General features: G+C 40.8%; 1 protein-coding gene across 1 annotated transcript; it reads right to left on the bottom strand.

The window, feature by feature from the left end:
- Positions 1-7,337: 7,337 nt before the first annotated feature.
- FEM1B (fem-1 homolog B) lies at positions 7,338-23,245 on the bottom strand. The gene is made up of 2 exons (XM_012180829.5): positions 22,316-23,245; positions 7,338-13,390 (listed from the first exon to the last, which is right to left on the bottom strand). Exons 1-2 carry the CDS (start codon positions 22,561-22,563, stop codon positions 11,755-11,757), a joined length of 1,884 nt encoding a protein of 627 aa, XP_012036219.2. The 5' UTR covers positions 22,564-23,245; the 3' UTR covers positions 7,338-11,754.

The raw sequence follows: 23,245 nt of genomic DNA, 5'->3' as shown, positions 1-23,245 counted from the left end.
CCAAGAGGCTGCCATCCTTTTGTGGGCAGAACATGTCCTAGTGAGTCGGGCTCTGACGACAGGAGGCGGATGAGGGGCTCCCTGTCAGGAAGGGGTGTGTCCACCTCTTGCTCCCTATAGCATCCCTGCCAGGGCCACCTGGTCTGGGTGGACAGCTCAGTGATGGGGTCCTCCCTCCCTCCCACGCCCACTGTTCCTTCTCTAGCCAGTGTAGATGGGTGAAACCACGTATCCCTGTAGCTTCTACCCCTTCATTCTCTTTTCTCCCAGGTTTCTCTAGGCTGACATCTCAGTGCCGATTTTCAGACCCTGACTTCCAGTTTCTTCACCTTGCTATTCTCATGCCACTGGAATCCCAAGAAACCAGAACCTCAGAAATTATTTGGTCCCTTTCCCCCATAGAGGAGGACACTCAGAACCAGAGAAATTAAGAGCGAGCCCCTGGTTCCACAGCAAATTCCAGACTAATTTCAGGACTGCTGTCCCTCAAGCCACGCTGTGATTCTCACCCGGCCTTGGAAGGGTTCGACCTGAAGAAGTGGAAGGAATCGGTATGCCGTCACTTCTGCTTCGTCACGGGGATAGTTTTTTATCAAATGGTGAAACCAAAATCAGAAGGTAGCATTTAAAAATCACATTTCATTTGAGTCATCACCCTCATAAGTGGAGTATGACCCTACACCCAAACGTGCATTGTTTCATCTGGTAGCAAGTCTTCTGTAGAACACCGTCGACTGAGAATGCTTTCATACGAAACCTTTTAGAAACTGGCATTCACATTTAAAAAATCACACCACAGGCCACACAATGCATCTATAGGTCAGATGCAGCCCAGAAGTCACTGAATTGCAACCCCTGGACTCAGAGGCCATCTTTATCTCTGGGATGTCACAGTCCCTCCATGCCCTCCGCTACCTGAGGCAAAGAACAACTAAAGGGTCAAAAGATAGAAAAAGTGAGGGACGTGTCTGAATCTTCAGGGCCTTCAGCCCTCACACTGCTGCTCTCGTCTTCTCTGTCTTAGCAGTCCTCTTTCTGAAATTATTTGCTGTGGGGTATAAGGATCTTAAGGCATGACTGGCCTTAAGAGTGCTGGTGGGACGAGCAGAAAAGATATACTTTACAGGGAGCAAAGCCTCATGCTAGAGCAGTGTTTCTCAAGCCCAACTGCACAATAGAATCACCTGAGAGCTTTAAATGCTGCCTGTGCAAAGGTTCCACCCATGGGGGTCAGATTTAGTCAGCTGGGAGAGGGGCCAGGGCGTCGTTTGTGTCTGAGTTCCCCCAGCGACTCCAATGTGCCCGTGAACATATAGGCTAGAAAACAAGAAAAAACAGGTTAACACGCACAAGTGACCTTCCATGCTGCGTACAGGGAACTGTGCCATCGTGGTAATGCTGTTCAAGTTTACTTGGCTCCAGCCTGCAGTTTGAAAGACTTTCTCATCCCAGCAAGTCTCCAGAGTGTAATTTGCTACAGGAGACCACTAGGATCCTCAGAGCCCCACAGGGCCTCTTGGAGGGGCTGGGGGCACATTTGTCAATGTCTGAAGGTGAGGAGATGAATAGCAGTCTCTGAAGCACTTTTGGCATGGTAGCAAGCAGTCCAAAATGCAACTGCAAATCAACATGAAAATTCATATTACGGTTCATTTGGGAAGTTATTAGCAATGCTCTATCTGGTAGTTAAGAGTAATTATTTATGGTGAAACTAAGGGTTGAACTCAAGAGTGTTAACATGATGCATAACCAGCTTTAAAAGGGTTTAGTCTTTTAAAAGCATTATCAGCCCATCTGACCTCGTGATATTGAAGCTGTTCTATAGCATGCAAGTACGCAGGTGGAAAACACGCCTGGGGCGAGGTCTGACTGCGCACTCTATTACCAACTGCAAGCGGTTTTAGAATTCGCTCTTCACATTGTCAGTTCAGTTCAGTCACTCAGTCGTGTCCAACTCCTTGCGACCCCATGAATTGCATCATGCCAGGCCTCCCTGTCCATCACCAACTCCCGGAGTTCACCCAAACCCACGTCTATTGAGTCAGTGATCCCATCCAGCCATCTCATCCTCTGTCGTCCCCTTTCCCTCCTGCCCCCAATCCCTCCCAGCATCAGAGTCTTTTCCAATGAGTCAACTCTTCGCATGAGGTGGCCAAAGTACTGGAGTTTCAGCTTCAGCATCATTCCTTCCAAAGAACACCCAGGACTGATCTCCTTTAGAATGGACTGGTTGAATCTCCTTGCAGTCCATGGGACTCTCAAGAGTTTTCTCCAACACTACAGTTCAAAAGCATCAATTCTTCAGCACTCAGCATTCTTCACAGTCCAACTCTCACATCCACACATGACTACTGGAAAAACCATAGCCTTGACTAGACAGACCTTTGTTGGCAAAGTAATGTCTCTGCTTTTGAATATGCTATCTAGGTTGGTCATAACTTTCCTTCCAAGGAGTAAGCGTCTTTTAATTTCATGGCTGCAGTCACCATCTGCAGTGATTTTGGAGCCCCCCAAAATAAAGTCTGACACTGTTTCTACTGTTTCCCCATCTATTTCCCATGAAGTGATGGGACCGGATGCCATGATCTTTGTTTTCTGAATGTTGAGCTTTAAGCCAACTTTTTCACTCTCCTCTTTCACTTCATCAAGAGGCTTTTAGCTCCTCTTCACTTTCTGCCATAAGGATAGTGGTCAGGGCTTCTTCAATTCTAGACTCACCTCTAGTGGAAGGAAAGGACCTCCAACCAAGTTATGAACTTGAGATGTGCACGATGTCCCGGGGGGACTCCCTGTTGATTCTGACATGGTTAGACCCCCACGCAGGAGGGCAAGAAAATCCGGGAGCTCAGGGCCAGCCCTTGGGTATCTCTGAGAGCAGCCTCAGGCCCTTGTGCCTTGACCGGTGTTCTGCGGGGACGTGGACCTCAAGTGTGCTGTCCCTTAGTTTTGGCCAGCTAAGACAGGAGAAATCCAGGTAAGAATGTGCCTTCTTTCTGGCATCAGATGGTATGGGCATGCAAGCTTGGAGGGCAAGGTGTGCCTCTTAAAGGTGAGTATCAATCCAGAGCCAAGCTTCTCCAAGTAGGGTCCCAGAGCCACCTGCATCAGAACTACAGCCAACATTCTACCCGACCTCAAGATCCAATTCTTGTGAAGTCATTTTAAGCACATTAAACTTATAGAACCATAAGATACTGGTCTTCTCCAGACTTCAATGTCAGTTTCTGGCATCACGGCCTTTTTTACCTGCCCTTGAGCCTATCAAAGTGGCAGTAGTCATTGGTAAAAACCCTCAAGGAGCGTCCTTCCAGTAAGCCAGTGGAGTTTCTGGATTTTCCTTTTGTTAAGGAAGTTGGTATTTCTTAAAAAGATGGGTGTCAGGTGAAGGGGGCAAGGTGCTAGCATAAACACAAAAGAGAGGGAGGAGAATTAACTTTTCTGGGAAATATGAGAGAGCTTCCAGGAGACCTAAAGTCTTCAGGTCTTCAAAAGACCAGCTGCTCTCGCCACCAATGTTCAACAGTCCTTAGCATCCATATTCTCCCAAAGTAAGACATTAGACTTTTGGCTTTAAGCCCCAAGACGCCAGGCAGCCTGTAATTGAAACAGCTGGCTTAATCATGCTTCTTTTCTGGCACAATGACTCACTGCAACCACACCTCACCCCAAACATGAAGTGGCTGGTTTCTCCACCACATTCACGTTGGGTGATTGACTTAATACAGCCATTAGCAGTGAATGGTCCTGTCTTCACCACACTGGACTTCGTATTCACCTTCAACTAATGTCACATTGCCCTTTATTCTGCACTACTTCTTATCATTAAAGAAACAAAAAAGACCCAAGTTATCCTTATATTACTATCATTGTCAACTAGATCCCTCTCAAAGGACAGCAAGCTTAATCGGCCACGTTGAATCTGCAGTGCTTTTGTGTCGCTGTCTGTTTCACTAGCTTTGACATCGTGCTAAAGTAGGACAGCGTGTTCCAAACAGAAACTGACACCAGAACAGAGGCGCTTTGCTGGTGTGGGGAGGGGGAGAAGCCTGGCACTTGGCCTCTGAAACTGTTCAAGAAGATATAGGCTAAAATGTACCTAGCAAACACATGAGGCTCAAAGCAGGGTATGAGCAGAAAAATGTTTTTAAAGAAGCTGGGGGCATCATTACTTAAGGACTCATCCTTACTCAACAGCTGCGCACGTTCTTCGTCCCTATCTCCCTGGCACTATACTAAAAAGGATGATGGTAAAGTTTTCTGAAATGTTTTCAGAAGGTGGCCCAAGCCAGAGTTCATAAGTAACATCCTAAACTTTTAAAATTAAAATTTGTTGCCAGATTAAAAAAAATTAAAATTTGAGGAAAAATAGGAAATCAGATTTCAAATAGGGGCATCTAGCTGGACAAAAAGATTATCACAGGCCAAGACCATAGTCCTTATTGTCCATAAGGTCCATATGGCCCATTTAAGGACCATAGTCCTTGTATGTGGTATAGAACATCCCTATACGTCTTATACCTATAACATCCCTAATACAGTGCTGACACACAGTAGATGCTGGATAAGCCCGAATTTCTGAGAGTTTTTTCCCATTGGTTAAGGCCAGAGCAAACCCCAGTCCTGCTCTCTGGATGAACTGAGCACACCAGATTTACCAAGCACAGGCAAATTAGAACAAATAGTTTTGTCTAAGCTTAACAAAAAGCCAAGATTTTGTGAGTCACCTGAAGTTTTTATCTCATACTGGAGTTTTCCAGATCAAGTACCTGATGAAATATATTCCTGCCAGCATTTTCTTTTATCTGGGCACCTGTTACTTTAATACAGCAGACATTACTTGAAACACAGAGGGGGAAAAAAAAGAGAGGCTTTAGAATCTAATTTCTGCGTCCGGTCGGTGCCGCTGCCCAGCAAAGATCTGGCAGACCCTCAGGTGAGCTTCTCTGGTCCTGGTGTGTCAGTCTTACAGTGAATGAGCACTGGTCAGTGGGTCAAGAAGCTCCAAGCCTACCCAGGCTCTGACACCTGGTCCTTGCGAGACCTTGGATGAACAACTCACTTCTTTGTGAGCCTGTATCTTCAACTGTAAAGTGAGAGAGTTGCCCTAAATGGTTTTTCAGATGGCTATAAAGGGACACCCTAAATCAAAATGTGAAAGCAAACAGTTGCAGAAAATGTGCTCTCATATCACCCTTTAATATTCTTCTGGTAATCCCAATGACTATATTAGGTAAAAGAAACAAATATGAGGTATGAATACTGGAAATGAGAAGGCAAAATTATCATTTACTTGTAAATTATGATTAGTATACCCAGGACATCCAAATGAAGCAACTGAAATAAATGTTTAAAAAGGGAAATCCATTAAAATGTCTATATCGAAACATTAACATTTAGAAGTATATACAATGGAAGAAAGGCTCCTATCTACATTATAAACAAAAAAACTAACAATATTTTCAAGACCTTCTAAAAATAAACTGCTAAAAAATTTTCTGGCTTGGGGACTTCCCTAGTGGTTCCACTGGTTAAGAACCCACCTTGCAATGCAAGGGACGTGGATCAATCCCTGGTGGGTGATCTAGGATCCCAAATGCCACAGAGCAACTAGGCTGGTGTGTGAAAACTAGCATTTGAGTGCCCTGACTTCTGAAGCCCACACACTCTGGAGCACGCACACAACTAGGAAGTCCATGTGCCACAGCGAAAAATCCTGCATGCCACAACAAAGATCGCTCAAGCCGCAACTGAGAGCTGACCGCCAAATTAAAAAATCTTCTCTGGTTAGAGAAAAAAAAGACAAATGAAGAAACATCAGCCCCACGAAGATTAGTACTTAACATTTACCAGGCACCTCAGTTTTAGGCACTACGTTAAGAATATTAATTCTCCCATTTGCTCACTACAACTTAGATGATATTATTGTCCCAATGTAGAGAAACTGAAGCCAACATCGAAAAGCAACTTGCCTGAGGTCACAGAGCCCAGACAATACTCCTCAGGGTCCCACCACTGCCCGGGCAACACAGTAGAACAGAGAAGCCAAAAACAGATCCAATTACTTTATGGGCATTTGAACTTTTGATTCAAATCAGTGGAAAATAAAAGAGCTCTTGGCTAGCTGGATCCTTAATCAAAATAAATTCCAGGTAGATAAAAAGATTTAAACCGAAGAACAAGAGGAGAGGAGGAAGGGGCGGGGAGGGGGGAAGAGAGAGAGACGTGGGAGGGAAAAGCACTAAGAGAGAACATGGGTAAAAAAAGATGCATGAGCTTGGGATGGAGAAGACTCTGCAAGCAAGATACAAAATTCAGAACATGTAAAAACTACTATACTTAAAAACAAACTACAAGCTGTGACGTATGAGAGAAAACTTCCAATTTCTAACACACAGCAAGAAAAAGACCACAGCCCAAAAGCAAACAAATTTAAAAGGTCAGTAAATATATGTCAACCTCATTCATAATAACGGAACTCAAATCAAAACCATGAAATAATATTTTCCATTTCCATCATCTTAGCAAAAGCTGAATGATGAGATAACCTCTGATGTCAATAAGGATGTAGGGAGATGGAAGGCAACTGGCTCACCCGTCAGGATTTTTAACACTCAGTTACTAAACCAGAAGTTCCAGGGCTAGAAATGAGTTTGTTCTATGAAAAAACAGTACACAAGGATGTTCACTGTCTGAAACAGTATTTAGAATATCAATGAACTGAAAACCTAAAAATCCAACAGGAAGGCCTGGTTAAATAAATTTTAAGTTCATACGTAGAATTAAATGCTATAAATTTGTTCTTTTAAAAAATCTATACATACCAAAATGAAAAAATGTCTAAGATATACTCAATGAAAATGACAAGATGCAGAATAGTGTAGGAAAGTTAAAAGTCCATTTACATTTTTAAAAGCAGGAGAAAAAATACATATATACACACAGAAAAATTCTGGGAAGCTACTCAAAAAACTAGTGAGTATCCTCTGAAGAGTCCAAATGGGAGGCAAAGAGAGATGAAATTTTTTTCTTTTTACTATTTGAATTTTTCTTAACTATCTGAATTTTTCCCCCATGTACAACTTTCACAACTTTTAAAAAAATGAATTTGACAAAATATCATCTCAACACTGAACAATAAAGACACACACTTCAAGGCAGTTTTTTTCAAACATTTACTGAACACAAACACCATTTTTTCTTTTTACACAGCAATATTGTTAGTTTCAAATTAGCTGGGCTATTAGGACTATCGATTACTACGAAATTAAAAATGATTCTACATGTCAAACTCAAATAGAAAATGCCATGCAATATATAAATCACTAACAGACCTCCGGTGCAGTCAGCAAGTTTACTATGTTTATTAAAATCACGTAAATGGTTTGACAAAAGTGCACAACAGGATGACATCACTGGTTTGTTATAAATCACAGTGAGTTACTAGAATACAACAACGTAATTCTTCTATGTGGAGGATTGCAGGATGAGGTGAGTGTTATAAAAGATAGGCTCTTTCACCATGTTAAGCCAGTCAGATTTTACTCCTCAGCTATGGACGTCTGAAAAGACTGGTTAGCAAAGCTAAGATTTTTCTCACTCATCTTTTCTTCTCTACCAATTACTAAGCAACAACAAAAAAGGCCATGCACAAATTCTACAACACCTGATAAAAAACAGATACAAAACCTTGTTCATCACTTGGCAAAGCTTGTTATCTTCGATCCTTCATTTTTTTGATTAGGCCACTCAACACGTGACTTACCCCTAAATGAAAAGCTGTTAAAAATTTAGCGAGTCTCACCCCTGCACACACATCAAGATACACTCCTCGTAACCATCAAGTCAGTGTTCCTTCCCTACACATTAACACAAACGAACACACCACAAACCTAGGACTAGACATTTACTTTACAGTTTTAAAAATTAATATATCTATCGCCACTATCCACAAGTATTTATTTCAGATCCCACATTTGGAGAAGATACTGTACTACCCAGCCCATCTGAAGATTTGGGCAAATCTGCCAGCAATGTATGAGAAAGCCCGGCAATGTGCCACACACATTAGGAGCTCTCTACCTTCCAGAGAGGGTATCCAGAGCAGGGCTGTGCATTTTCAGAGCAGGAGTAAACACACAGCTTAAAATCTTATGGACTAATAACTTTTCATAGAACAAAAGGCAGAGTTTTGTTTTAACCCATTTTAATGTTACAGTATAATCAGTGAGGAAAATGGAATAGTCATCTGTACATTGACACATCTGGCTAGCCTGAAAGGAACACTCAAGGTTTTTACAGAAAATCTACCTTAAAAGCAAGTCCTTTATACTTTTATCCATCTCCTCTCTAGTCCAATCACTGGCTGCTTCTAAAGCCAGCAAAGTAATCCAAGGTCCAGTAACTCACTCCTCACCCTGCCCCTTTCCCCGAGAAAGAACTGTTTCTGCTCAAATAACCCAAAGCAACCTTATTCCTAAAGTAGCTGCCTCAGCTGAGGTGGAGACTAGTGACAGGCTGTTGTTCCCTTGGGATCTAATTTTCAAAAACACTTGCCAAATGCAGAATTGATACTTATGCAGCTGCTGACCCCAAATCACATTTTACTTCAAACAGTGCTAGCAGACCTAAGTTTCTCATAATTACCAAGTTACTAATCAACTATCAGTGTAATGAAATAAAACCCTTCCCAGAAATAAACAAGACCAAAGCTTGCTTTTTCATTGGCTGGTTGAAGTTCACACAGCAAAAAACCTTATGGACTGTGGCCTGTGAGAAAGCAATCCAGGGTAGACAGAAAACAATGTTGTTTCAGAGCTCTTAGGCCAAAAATTTCCCCTTTATCAGTCTAAGGATGGATTTGTTGGCCCATTCCTTGAATTATACAGTTACCTAAATTCAAGAGATCAATTTTACCAATGCTTAAGTGCAAAACCCACCCAGGTTTCACATGGTTTGCCCAGGCATTCATCCACCTGGGTCTCTAATTCAATTTTATGACAATTATTAAGCAATAAGTTTTGATTGAATTTGTAATTTATCGAGGAAGATTTATAATCTAAGACACAATTCTACCAATAATAAACACAAAATGACAAAAGTGGCTAAAAAAACAGCAATAGCCCAGAGTTCTCAGAGAAGCTGAGATACAGAACTATCACCTTTCTTACCTATTTATTTCCCTTTAAAAAAAAAGAAACTTAAGTTTGGGAAGGGTTTTGCTAAACACATTTTAAAATAATTCTATCAAAAACAAATTTAAAAAAAAACAGGCATGTAGATCACTTGTTTCAAGAATGGTTTTATACAGGTGTTTCACAATACATATTTGGATTTGTTTTACAAGACAGAATTAGATCCTTAGCAATATAGTGAACAATGTACTGCTATAGAATAGTTTTAAAAAAAAATCTGTTACCATTAGCAAAATTCATCATCTATCCCACTGTCTTCAAAGTCAACTTTGTCAGCATCTCAATCAGCAGTTTTACTCTCCCCAGCATTCGGTCCCCCCTTCTCAAAAACACTGAGTACCATTATATTTTGTTGTCTGAATATGTACAGATAATCATTATTCTCATTTAATAAGTACGTAATACCTAAAATAGTTCTCATCCTGGGTAGCCAAAGGGATGAAATGTTTTATAAAACATGCAACATTATCTGATATTTTAAGTTCTGATGTTTAAAAATCATATGCATTAATAATGGAACCAAGTAAATACCAAGTATCACAGCTATTCCTCAGACTGTCAAGTAAGCAGGCCTTGAAGTCTGAAAAATACAGGGTCTGTTCAGAGCTGCGAAAAAGGTGTGATTCACCCACCTGGAGGATGGGCCTTTTCTCTTTCAGGCCATGAGAGTTGCCAAGAGCAAGGTACACTAGCTCCTTGATTCACACCAGGAAGATCAAGGCCAGTAATTTTCAAATTAGGGATCAAATACTTCCCTTTAGACCATCTTAAAAACCTTTCTTGTAAAATTCCCAGGTCAGGAAAACAGAAGCAGATTACTATGGCAGAATTCACCATCAAAACATTCCTAACTGAAGCAAGGAGACACGCAAAGCATAACTACAGCAACAGTAAAAGTACCCTGCATTCTTGGGGGAATAGGTTTTTAAAAGTCCCCCATCCATTCCCTCCCATCCTTCAGAGCATCTCATTTCATGGGGTATCTCTATTTTCTTTAAGGCCCTAGGTGCTGATTTTGGCTTGGTCATTCTCTTTTATACTGATCCAGCTGCAACCTTTTTCTTAGACTTCACAAAGCAATATCTATACATAAAATGTTAACTGAAATCGTGTTGTTTAATTTTATATTTGATGTTGCTACACCATTATAATGCTTTTCATTAAAGAAAAAAAGCTGCAGGTCTTCACTTACAGTACCATGCACTATGAGTAGCTAAGGCATTCATTTGGCACTAGAGAAAAAAATACAGATATAGCTAATTTTACTTATCATTTTTAACATTGAAAGAAATAGGTATGTACCCTTGAATTTCTGTGATGCTTAAAGATAATCACAGAATATTCTTTTAGTCTGACAGTCAAAATGTTGCCATTAAAACAAAACCAAAACCATAAAGACCTCTGTAAAACCTGTCGGAATAAGTGACATTTTCTGGTTTCAAAATCTGCTGCCCTCAGAGAAATAACTTTCAAAATGGCAATGAGAATTATTTTCATCATCAAAAACATTGAGTCGATACCACTCTAGTAATTTTTCTACTTCTTATCACAGACTAAATGAAGAAAGTGAAAAAAATATCCCAGTTCCTTTTCACCTGTCATAAAAACCTTAGGGAGGCACAAATAATGCCCTCTGGAAAAGCAGTTTTCAATTTGAAAAGATACCACACAAGAAGAGAGGGAGAAGGGGACAAAAACAGAATGCATAACTGTAATCTGACAACTTGTTTCATAGGAGAAAACACAGCAATCATAATTGTTACATGTCTGTGAGCTGAATCAAATGTTGACTGCTGGAATTTAGATTAATCACATCAAAACAGAGATATCTATGCATTTTAGAATCCAAGCTCAAAGGCAAACAGTCCATCAATATTCTCTGAAAAGTTGCTTAAGATTACTATTTTGTATGTATCACCGAGCATAATTCAACAATTTCAATGGATTCAACTTTACGAATTATTAACTATTATTAAGTTAGCACATTTTTCAGATTAATCTGCAGCTATCCTTTTAAAAAATCCTCCCGATGTCATTATGTGTTGTATCATTTCCCATAAATAATGGAAGAGTGGAAACCACCTATCGCAGTTTGGCATGTGCAGAACATCTGGATATTTCATTACTTTTAATGCTTCTTTTAGTTGTTTTCCTTCATGAAATCCTCAAAACTGCTGCAAAGGGGAACACGCTGACACAGGCTTAACAGAAATGCTTTTCTAGGCAATTTTGGTAAAACATTTATCAACTTTAAATCATAAATGTCCCTTGTTATATAAACAAAATATTTTATATTCCTTAAAAAAAAAAAAAATAGCTAAGTGACCAATATCCAAACACCTTAAGATTATAGTTACACTAAACAATGTGGCTTTGTTTAAAGTGTATTTGAAATCAATAACCACATGAGACAAGAAGACCAAATACAAAACTAAGGAAGGATACGTAGGGAGGAGGGGTAGTGGAAAGAAAAGTAGAATTTATGAACACATAATTCTATTGTCTGTGATTAAAGTCCTTTACTTTTTAGCACCACATTAAACGATTTTACATATCCAGTCACTTAATGAAATCCAACAAACTCTTCAAGAGTTCTGGGGATCTGGTCTTGGTAGTTAATGTCATTAGCCCGAACTGCCCGGGCAGCCAGGCACTTGAGACTCATCTTCATTTGAGTTTTAAGTAGTATTTCTGATACCCCAGTTGTACTTTTGTCTAGCGGAGTTTTATTCTGTTTATTTGTCATGTCAGTGTGAGCGCCAGCTTCAACTAGACTAATGATGATAGAGTGCAAGGTCAAAAAATCACTGATGGGCCTGTTGTACTGCACGATAATGTGAAGGGCGCTGTTCCCTTCATTGTCCACAGCATTCACCTCAGCACCACAGTCCAGCAGGAGCTTTGTGACAAGCGCGTTTGGAAAGCTGCAAACGTCATTGGTGTGGAAATCATCAACCGGGGTATTTGAGTTGACAGCTAGATGCAGCAAGGTGAAACCTTCACGAGTTCTGGGGTCCAGGTGAATCAGGTTGTAGATCTGCTTGTTAATTTTGCACTGATCTTCTTCACTGCACTGTGTTTTGGTGGAGATGCACACTAAATACAGAAAGGTATAGAGGTTACATTCATAATTGTCCATAGCACTGTGGACATCAGCATCTGGAATATTTTTTACTCTGTTCATACTCTGTTCTATTTCCAACACACTGCATCTCAAAACACATTCTATGTCTGGGGCCTTCACAGTTTCATTTAAATGTATCATCTGTGAAAAAACTTGGGCAAATCGAAGAAGATCCTTATGGGTATTTCTGTTGCCTTTCTGTCTGAGATGCAGGGCATGAAGCCACAACTTGATACACTGTTCGAATTCCATGTTATCTGCATAAACAGCTCCCCTGTAAATGATGGGATGGGAAACATCAATGTTGTCGGCACCTAAAATCCGTTCCCGAACTATAAGGCCTTCCATATGAAGAGCATCTCTGTCTTGCCGAATGGATTCCAGTTCCTGAGGATTTCTACATTCAGTTCTATTCCCATAAGCATGGATTGGTGGGAGAACCTCTTTCTCAAGAATGTTATCACCATCTTGAAACCTCTCCAACATAGCTAAATATAAATAGTGATATGTCTTCATGATGTCGTAGTTCTCGCGATCATTTGCAAAGGAGGCACCCAAGAGCTCCAAAGCTTCAATCCGACTTCTCCGGTCACAATCAGCATGAGAGAGCAACAGTTCGACAACATCAGCTTTACAGCTTTCAGCAGCTACTTTTAATGGCGTCATCCCATGGCCGTTCACCACTATAGCAGCACGCCATTTTATCAGCTCCTTCACAATATCTATGTGCCCAGCTTCAGCTGCAAAATGCAATGCTGTGGCTCCACAATGTGCTTTAGCATTCGGATCAGCACGTTGTTCTAAAAGATATCTGACCACGTCAGTGTGTCCCTTATAGGCCGCAATCATTAGGCAAGTGTTGTCATACTTGTTGGCAATGCTGATGTTGGCATTATTTTCGACCAAGTATTTCACAATGTCCAATCTGCCATCAAAGCATGCTGCCCGCAGAGGGGTTGAGTTAGTTACTGTGGTGTGGTTCACGTTGGCTCCATGACTGACTAGAAGCTTAACAACTTCAAAATGTCCCGCTCCTGCTGCACACCAAAGAGCAGTGGCCCCATCGATGACATACCTGTTCATGAAAAGAGCCAACAGTTAGAAAATGGGGGTCACCTGCCCTAGCATAAATTTAAAGGATGGAATCATTTACACTGATCCCAAACCTCAAGTCTACAGAGCATTAGTTAAACATTAGTTTCGGTGAAAATAAAATCAGGTTATTTAAGTAAAGCACTCAGCATAGTACTTGTACCTAGTATGAACTCAATAAATGTGAGCGATTATTAGTATTTCCACAGTATAAAAACTTAAAGAAAAAATAAAAAGAGTCACTGATTTCCTACTAGCAGAAGTACATAAATTTCAGAAAACAGAGGAAATGTACAAAGTTTTGTAATTTCTTTACCACCAAGCTGATTCCCTGGCTCTTAGAGGAGCACAGAACGTTCCTCCCTCCCAACACCCTCAGGTACCACAGTTTCTCTCAGTATATCAGTAAGAATGCCACCACAATCTCTGTATTAATGTTGTTAGACACTGTGTCAAGAGAAGTATTTGAGCAGATAATTTTACCTAGGATTATCTAAACTAGTAAGTATGTACATACTCTACTAAAGCAATGAAAATGAAATAATTACTGCTCCTTACAACATGAATGATACAACACAGGTCAAATTATATATCCTATGAAGTAAAAAAAGTACAATCTACTTGGTAAAAAAAAAAAATCATAGTTCAACCCCAACTATCAATACTGTCTATCACTTCTACTGAAAATAAAAGCCATACTTTATAAACATCCAAGCAATTACTTCTTTAGTTTCAAATAATGAAGCAAAATTTCTATAAGTAAAAGCATTCTCAGTAACAGCTACCTATATGGTTATCTACGGGGGAGAGTGTAGGATTGATTCGGAAGGGGCTTAAAGCTACTAGCAATGTCCTATATTTTGAACTGGGTAGTGGCGACACGGGTGGATATTTAGGGGAAAAAAATTTATCAAATTGCGTAAGAAAAATCTGTACATTTTACTGTATGGAAAACAGTCCTCAAAATAAATTTGAATACTTCTGAAGTTTCCTTTTAAATTTTCATTTTTAAAATGTCATTTAATTGTTAATTAATTTTTTAAACTAAAGAATCAATCAAGAGGGGGTTCCCTGGTCATCTAGTGGTAAAGAATGCACCTTTCAATGCAGGGGACACTGGTTAGATCCCACAAGGGATCCAGGAAGATTCCACAAGCTGCAGAGCAACAAAGCCTGCGCGCCACAACTGCTGAGCCTATGCTCTAGAGCCCAAGAGTCGTGACTGCTGAGCCCCGGACCACAGCGACCGAAGCCTGGGAAGCCTACCTGGAGCCCACACTCCCAACAAGAGAAGCCACTGCAATGAGAGGCCCGCCCACCACAACCAGAGAAAGCCCACTACAGCCACGAAGACCCACCGGAGCCAAAAGAATAAAAATACACAAACAAATCTTAAAAAAGAATGAATCAAGAGAATGAGACATGCATCAGTTGAAATGATTCAGTGGTTGCCGACTGTAGCTTTTGCAGACAATTTAGTTTAATTAAAATTCACTTATTACATCTTTATTGCCATGATTATAATCACAAAATTCAAAAATGTTTTCTTAAAAAAGAAAAAAGTTTTCTTTCAGTCAAAAAAGAATACAATTTACAAAAGCACCAGAAAATACCAATGTCTAATAGTAAATCTAATGAAAAATGTACAAGACCTCTACTCTATACTGAAAACTATAAAACATTCCTGAGATAAATCAAAGACTTAAAGAAATGAAGAAATAGTCCATGTTTATTGTTTTGGAGATTCAAGAATGTTAAGATGTCAATTCTCCGCCAAAATAATCTACAGATTCAATGCAATCCAAATCAAAACCCCAGTAGGCATATGTGTGTGCATGCCTCCACATGTGTGTAGATACTGAAAAGCCAACTCTAAAATGTATAGAGTGACACAAAGGAAGGACCCAGAACCACCAAGATAATCTTGAAAGAAAAATAAAGTTGGAGGACAAAATACGGTAAGATGGTGTGTCACTGGCACAAGGATAGATAAACACTAATCAAAAGAAAACAACCAAAAACCCCACCCTAGGAACAGATTCACATATACAGGAACACAGATTAATGACCAAAGGTCCACTGAAATTCAGGTATAAAGTATGGTCTTTTTAATAAATAGTGAAGAAGCAGCCACTAGACATCTGCTTGGAAAATAAGTAAACTTGACCCTACTCACAAAAATTTCAAAGTGGCAAAGACCTATAATATGTGAAACAAAACAATAAAAGCTTCTTAAAAAAAAAAAAAAAGACTATCTTTATGACCTTGGGGTTGATGATTTCTTAAACATAATGCAAAAAAAAAACCATAAAAGAAAAAAACTGATTAGACTTCAAAAAATTAAAAAAAAATTTTTTAAAGAAAGTGACCAGCAATCCACTCACTGGAGATATCTACAATCGATTATCTGATAAATCACTTAAAAAGCAAACAACTGCATTTTTTTAAAGAATGTGAAAAGACTGAAGAAGTATACTTCAAAAGCATATATTCAAACAACCAATAAACATATGAAAAGATGTTCAAGATAATTACTCAGCAAGGAAATGCAAATTAAAACCAGGAGTTACCAATACACATTCACTAGAATAGATGAAATAAATAATACTGACATGACAATACCAAGTATTGGCCAGGATGTGAAGTAACTGAAACCCCTCCTGTTGATGGAAATTTCTAGTGGGAATATAATCTGGTTCAACCACTTTGGTGGTTGACTGCTTGAGAAAGTATTAAACATACACCAACCCTATGAGCCAACAGTCCCACCCCTTGGTATATACTTAAGAGAAATGAACACAAATTCCACCAGAAGACATATACAAACATGTTCATACCAACGCAATTTATAATAGTCAAATACTAAAACTAAAAACAACCAAAATATCTGTCAACAGGATAAACTGCCATACATTCATATAACATAATATTATAAAACATTTTAAAAATACTTATACATGCAACTCAGTGGGTGACTCTCATAGATACTGTCTTAAACAAAAAGAAGCCAGACAGAAAAAAAAGAGTACACTGTATGACTCCATTTATAGGAAGTTCAAGTGTAGGCAGAACTAATCTACAGAGATAGAACTCAGAATAATCATTGCTTCTGGGAGGGGAAGGGAGAGGAAATGACTGAGAAAGGGCACAAGGGAAACTTTTAAAGTGACATCAATGTTCTGCTTATTGATCTAGAAAGTGATTACATGGATGTAAGCAAATGAAAGTTTTATAACATTTATACACTTAAGATTTATGCACCTTACTTGATATTATACCTTAACTAAAAATAGATATAATTTAAAAACAAAAGAGACACAAGTCAATTTAAAGAAAGAGTTTGAACACAGAGTTAATAATGTCAATGTGTCAGGCACTGTACTAAGCAATAGAGCACATTTAATTCTCATTATAACCTTCTCCCAATAATCCTATAAGGTAGATAACCATTATTAAGCCCATTTTAAAGACATATAACTAAAAGGCTTATATGAGATTAAAAACACAAAAGTCTTTGGAAACTATCAGTTCAGTTCAGTCGCTCAGTCGTGTCCGACTATATAATGCATCAAATGTGAGGAAACAGTACATGCCATTGTTCAAACATGTTTCCATTTAAAAAGCTTTTTTTCCCCAATCTGCTTGTTAATGCAATCTACCCAAAAATTGATACATAGTTAAAAGAGTTCTATTTACATAGTTACAAAAGTTTCCTTGCACTTCTTAAATATAAAAAATTGTTACATGCCAGGAATAGGAACCAAAACTAAATAAAACTCAAGAACTGTCGTACTAAAATAAGCATTCACATGTATTATCTTTTGCAATAACCATATAAGATAAATAGGACCCCCATTTTAAAATGGAAAAAAAAAAGTGATTTAAAATTTTTTTTCTGGCCTCAAATTCCCCACTACTAATGACATAAGGGAGAAGGAAATGGCACCCCACTCCAGTACTCTTGCCTGGAAAATTCCATGGATGGAGGAGCCTGGTAGGCTACCATCCATGAGGTCGCAAAGAGTCAGACACAACTGAGAAACTTCACTTTCTTTCTTTCTTTCTATAGTTCCTTTTGGAGAAGGAAATGGCAACCCACTCCAGTGTTCTTGCCTGGTAGGCTACAGTCTATAGGGTAGCAAAGCGTCAGATACAACTAAGCAACTCACACACACACACACTCACACTCTGACATAGGATTAAAAGTTACATTACAAGTATATACTTCACTTGGGCTTCCCAGGTGGTTCAGTGGTAAAGAATCTGCCTGCAGTGCGGAAGACGCAGTTTCCATCCTTGGGTCAGGAAGATCCCCTGGAGAAGGAAATGGCAACCCACTCCACTATTCTTGCCTGGGAAATCCCATGAACAGAGGAGCCTGGTGGGCTTCAGCCCATGGAGTCGCAAAAGAGTTGAACATGACTTAGCAACTAAACAACAACGTCACTTGGTTTTTATAATCATGTAATACTTTTTTCCAATGTAATCTATTAATTTCCATTTTCCCTACAGTGATATGACAGAAGCCTAGAAAAAGTTTCAATTATCTATTTTTATTGAGGCAATAAAAATTTTGAAATACTTAATGACAAAAATATTCACTGCAGAATGTCCTTCAGGAACATTACCCTTAGTAATTTTTAAATTTCTACACCTTAATCAGCACTAAAAAGATTAAAGGGACTAATAATCCTAATACTTATGACATTTTTTGTCCATAAAATACAGCTAAAGTTATAGCTGCATACTGCCTCAAAACAAAATACCAAAAATATTTACTTTCTATAAGTATTTCTAGAAAGTAAATAAAAATATAATCAAATGCAATATTTACTTAATGAGTATGGGAGAAGCACTATAAAACACTGATCTTTCTGGTCTAAAATTACAAATTTTAGGGGGTCCCTCACAGCTCAGTCAGTAAAGAATCTGCCTACAATGCAGGAGACCCAGGTTCGATTCCTAGGTGGGGATGATCCGCTGGAGAAGGAAATGGCAACCCACTCCAGTATTCTTGCCTGGAGAATCCCATGGACAGAGGAGCCTGGCAGGCTATGGTCTATGGGGTCTCAACCGTCAGATACGACTAAGTGACCAAGCACACGCGCGCGCGCGCACACACACACACACACACACACACACACACACACATGTATTTCATCTGAAAAATCAAGCAACATTAATCTGGCATTCGCCTTTTAAAATAAAATGTATAAAAATAACATTTCTGATCACAAACCTAAACTCATCTATTGTCTGGTTCAAGCATTTGAACTGAAAATAAAAATTCATTCAGTGTAAATGATTAACTTTATTTTAACCAAAGTCCTAAAATCATTTATTAGATCATATGTACTTCCTTGAAATATACACTGGAAATGACTTTCTAAATGAAGTCAAGTGACACTGTGCCCCTACGCCTTTCCTCTATCTGGACATTTAAGGATTTGTACTAGCACTGATTTTAAAAGAGCACTCGACAAAATTCCCAGAGGTCCTGTTCTCCTTCCTATCCATGTCAGCAAACTTCTTCTAGGACAAGAGTTCCCCACAAACTCTGGCATTGCGCAGTCAGGCCCTCAGAACGCAAACCAGCACAATATTCCAAGACCACATGACGCCTCTCCTTTGTTCTGGTCCATTTTTGTAACACTCTTAACAGCTTCCCATTCTACAACTAAAGGTTCTTCTTTCATTTCTATTCATGTAACTTTTCTTCTTATCCCCTCATCTATGTCAACTTTAATCTTAACAGAGTAAGCCATAAGTAAAATAATCTCAAATGTTACTCCTAAAAATTAGTACAAGGACTCAAATACCAGGCTTAACCTAGGTGGGTGGCTCTTTCTCCCTTGAGGCTCTATTATGAATTCACTTTAGTTTTCAAGCTTTTATAGATGTTTTTAGGCAGATTATAGACTTTTTAAAAGAAGTTATTGTAATATCTGTGCATGTCTCTCTCACACACACACAAAGGATTGTATCAAACCCATTATCATACAGGTGCTGTTGCTTAAGACGAAGCTAAGAAGTGAGTTGTTGTTGTTGTTTTTTTAATATTAGGAAAACAACAGGATAAGTGATGAACAATCTGGCAAACAACTGTGAAGATGATACATAAATTACTAAAAATTAGGAAACACTAAGCTAAAGCCCACAGAGAACCTGTCTGTCCCTATCTGGCCATGGGTCTCAAGTGAAGGGTTGGCTAAGTACCTCTCAAAAACCAGTCCCTGAGGGGTGAGTGAGCTTCATATTAACACCTCATTCAGACTAACATTTTCACAATGTCTGGAATGAGAGTAAAGTGAAATCATGACATTTGCAAATAACACTTTCTTCCTCTACTTCTGAAATGCCTAAATGACTGGAACAAACTGCAAACTAATCTCAGAATGCTGTGAGTCTGCAGAAAGGTGGCCACGAATATCAATTCTTCTGTTAATTAGTTTGTAAGCTCCTCAAAAGTAGAAACTGTATTTTTTTCTGTATCTTCCACAGTATGTGTGGGGCACAGTGCCAGGCCGATCACAGTCATTTAGTAAGTTTTAAAAAACTAAGCTACCTTGACAGAGCAGCTAATGAATCCATAATTGTAATAATACATAAACAAAAAAAGACAGATTGAAGAAGGCTCAGACAAAATGTCGAATGACAGAAATGTTTGCAATTCCAGTCTCACCAGTCTCTTGATATTTTACATGACAATCACCAAAATCTGGCCTCCACCTCACTCCAGTCTCCCACAATCTCTTTCTTAATTTCCCAGGCTTGAACCCCTCCCTGCAGCAGCACTGAAACACTTGTCATTGCGAGTGCACCATGTTGCTGCTCCCCTTCTTTACTTTCTTTCTATCCTTTAAGACTGAGCTCAAACATCACCTCAGCTGTGAAAACTTCCCTGCTTCTCCCAGGCAAACCTGAGCACTTCCTCTTCCTGCATGCCCTCAGTAGTCCAAAAGATTCCTGTAACCCTAAATGGCATGGCAGCTATTACTCATTTTCGCCAATCTTTCCCCTCCCCACTGCACCTTAATCCCTCCCACCCAGGGCCACCTGACTGTCTTCCTGGGAACCGCATGTTACTCATCTCTGCACACCCAATCCCTACTATAGAGCCTGGCACACAGTAGGTGTTCAAAATATGTTTGCTTACTAAACTTAATTTCACTGGTCAGTGCAAAATATGGGGCAAGCCACTATGAAGGCTCAATGCTACATTCCTTATCATTTCAGGTTCTCTTAATTGCCACCTCAAAATACATCTCTCTTTGACAGTTAGGAAAGATAAGCAAAGCCTTTTCAAATGCTTTAAAAAAAACTATTTTTTCTTGCCACTATTCTCTCCTCATCAAAACAGGCCTCAGCAATCTCCTTAGCAGCAGTGGATCCAGCAGCTGTTACTGCAGAGATTCATAGCTCAGTGGATGCTTGTGCTTATACAACTGGAATGGTGCTCGAAGTTCAGAGGTCATTCTACTTCACTCCTCCTCTGTGTATAGGAAAGGCTGTGGGAATGCAGAGAGTTACAAAAAGGACACAGAAGCCAGTAAAGGAAAACAAACAAGAATCAGGTTGCCATCTGTGGTTAATATGAGAAAGACCAACTCCTTAATGCCTACAGAGGTGGTACTAGACATTAACCACCACTCATGGGCTATCATTTCAGTAAAATGCAATACTCTAATTGCAATATTTCCCTCTAATCTGAAACAGAAGAAAAAGCTCTTCTTATTTCAACTTAAAAAAAAAAATCAATCAAAATTCAACAATGCCCTAGTCAACTCAAAGAATTGTTTTTTTCAATCAAGTTTTATCCAAGCAGTATTCAATTATCAAAACTAAAGATACATATCTTTATACTTGGATCACATCTATCTCAAAAGAAGAAAACGCTAGAAGAGCTTACCTACTGGCACAAGTCAACAAAAACAAATGCAATCAATGAAGCAAAATCTTCATGAAGCTGTAATCTGTAAAACAGGTTATAACCATCCACACAGAAAAGATAATGTCAAACCTGACAATTCTGCATTCAACAATATGACACCTCAAAATATGTACAATTCAACCTAAATGGCAAATTTTAACTATGACAATATGCATTTTTGAACTCCCCACGTGGAATAACAGCAAATTATCAAGCTTCCCCAGATGATGGGATAACTAATTTTACATGGCATCATCTTCTCCCACACCAGGTCCTATGCCATTTTCGCAGCCAACGTGTCTCCTTCCCAGCAATGTGTAAGTCAGAATCGTGTCTGGGGATGTCTGGCTGCATGACAATCCCGCAAGAGGCTGAAGCTGCTGCTGGTTCTAGGGGCTTCTTTTGACATTAAGGTCCCATAACCCACTAAAGGCTTTATCAGACACTCAAAGAGCTAAAATTGGGCGGTCAAATAATTCATCGGAGGTTTCCAATGTTAATTGCTGACCTTGTTAATTTCTGATTTCGGTTACAAGTCCAGCCCTGACACAGGGAAAACCTGAAACGCCGCTCCGTCCTCCATACTGCTTGTTCATACACTATCCAGAGAAGCATTGGTTTTGCCTGCGTGCTCAGTCGTGTCCGACTATTTGCGACCCCATTCACTGAAGCCCGCCAGGCTCCTCTGTCTATGGGATTTCCCAAGCAAGAATACTGGAGAATACCTATTAGATATTAAGACAGAGGGTGTGGCTATTTACCTATAGAGGGAATAAGGGGTAGAGGCGATAAGGATGGGCAGCAAAACATGGAATGGAGTATCCGCCCTAGAAGATGAAGTGGTTATTAATGCGGCAGGTCAGGAGATACAAAAATGGGAGAAGTGATACCTCCAGGAAGCGAAAGAGTGGGACGGGAAGATCCATGAGGTGACAGGTTCGCACGCGTTAGAGGAGGCAGGAGCTGGGATGTACCTACCCGTCGAAGCGGACGGTGCCAGTCTGCTGAGTCTGCACCCGGTAATGTTCTAAAAGCAAGCGCACCACCTTAGCGTGCCCATTGCGAGCTGCGATGATGAGGGGCGTGGAGCGCTGCCCTCCCTGCTGGCTGACATAGCCAAGCAAATAGCGGATGTCGCTTTCAGACCGGTTGAGAAGCAAGGCGGCCAGAGTCAGAACCTTGCCCTCGCTGGCCGCCTTGTATACATAGCCAGCCAGGCCCTCCATGGCCGCCGCCAACTCCAACACCCGTTTGGTCGCCACTGCTGCTGCTGCCTTGCGCCCCCGGAGGCCGCGTTCGCCAGCGCTTGAAAACTGGGCCCTCACAGCCCATTCAACAGGGCGCCGCCGCCGCTGCCGCCGCCGCCGCCGCCGCCGCCGCCGCCGCGCCCAGGCAGCAGCGCGGCCCGGGGAGGGCTGAGACGCAGAGGTGGCCGAATGCCGCGGGGGGCAGGCCTGCGACCCAGCCCGGGCAGGGAGGAGGGCGGTCAGGGCCGCCCCCGAGGCCCCAGGCGCCGGCCCTGGGCCGAGGGGATCTCCATGGCGGCCGCCGCCCCGGGCCTCAGGCCGGACCCCTCCTTCCTGCGGGCTGCGACAGGCGCGTGCCCGAGCTACGGGTCGCCGGTGAAATCCCCACAGGGCCGCGCGCGCCCCGGAGCGCGAAGGACGGCCGCGTTTCACCCGGCCCGGCCCGGCAGGCCTAGGGCCTGAACTGCCTCGTCCTCCCGCCGGCGCCCGCCGCCCTCCCCAGGAAACCCGCAGGCCCTAGCCCACTGGAGCTCAGAAACGCCAGACGCAGTCGAAGGTTTCAGAGGTCCACGCCTGGGAAGGCCCTCGGAGCGAGGGGGAACGCTGCGGCGCCAGCAGCCCTTGGGCTCGGGACAGGGAGGAAGGCGGGCCTCTGCAGACT

The sequence above is a fragment of the Ovis aries genome, chromosome 7 (genome assembly GCF_016772045.2).
Source record: "Ovis aries strain OAR_USU_Benz2616 breed Rambouillet chromosome 7, ARS-UI_Ramb_v3.0, whole genome shotgun sequence".
NCBI lineage: Eukaryota > Metazoa > Chordata > Mammalia > Artiodactyla > Bovidae > Ovis > Ovis aries.
This window is presented reverse-complemented; position numbering and strand designations above follow the sequence as displayed.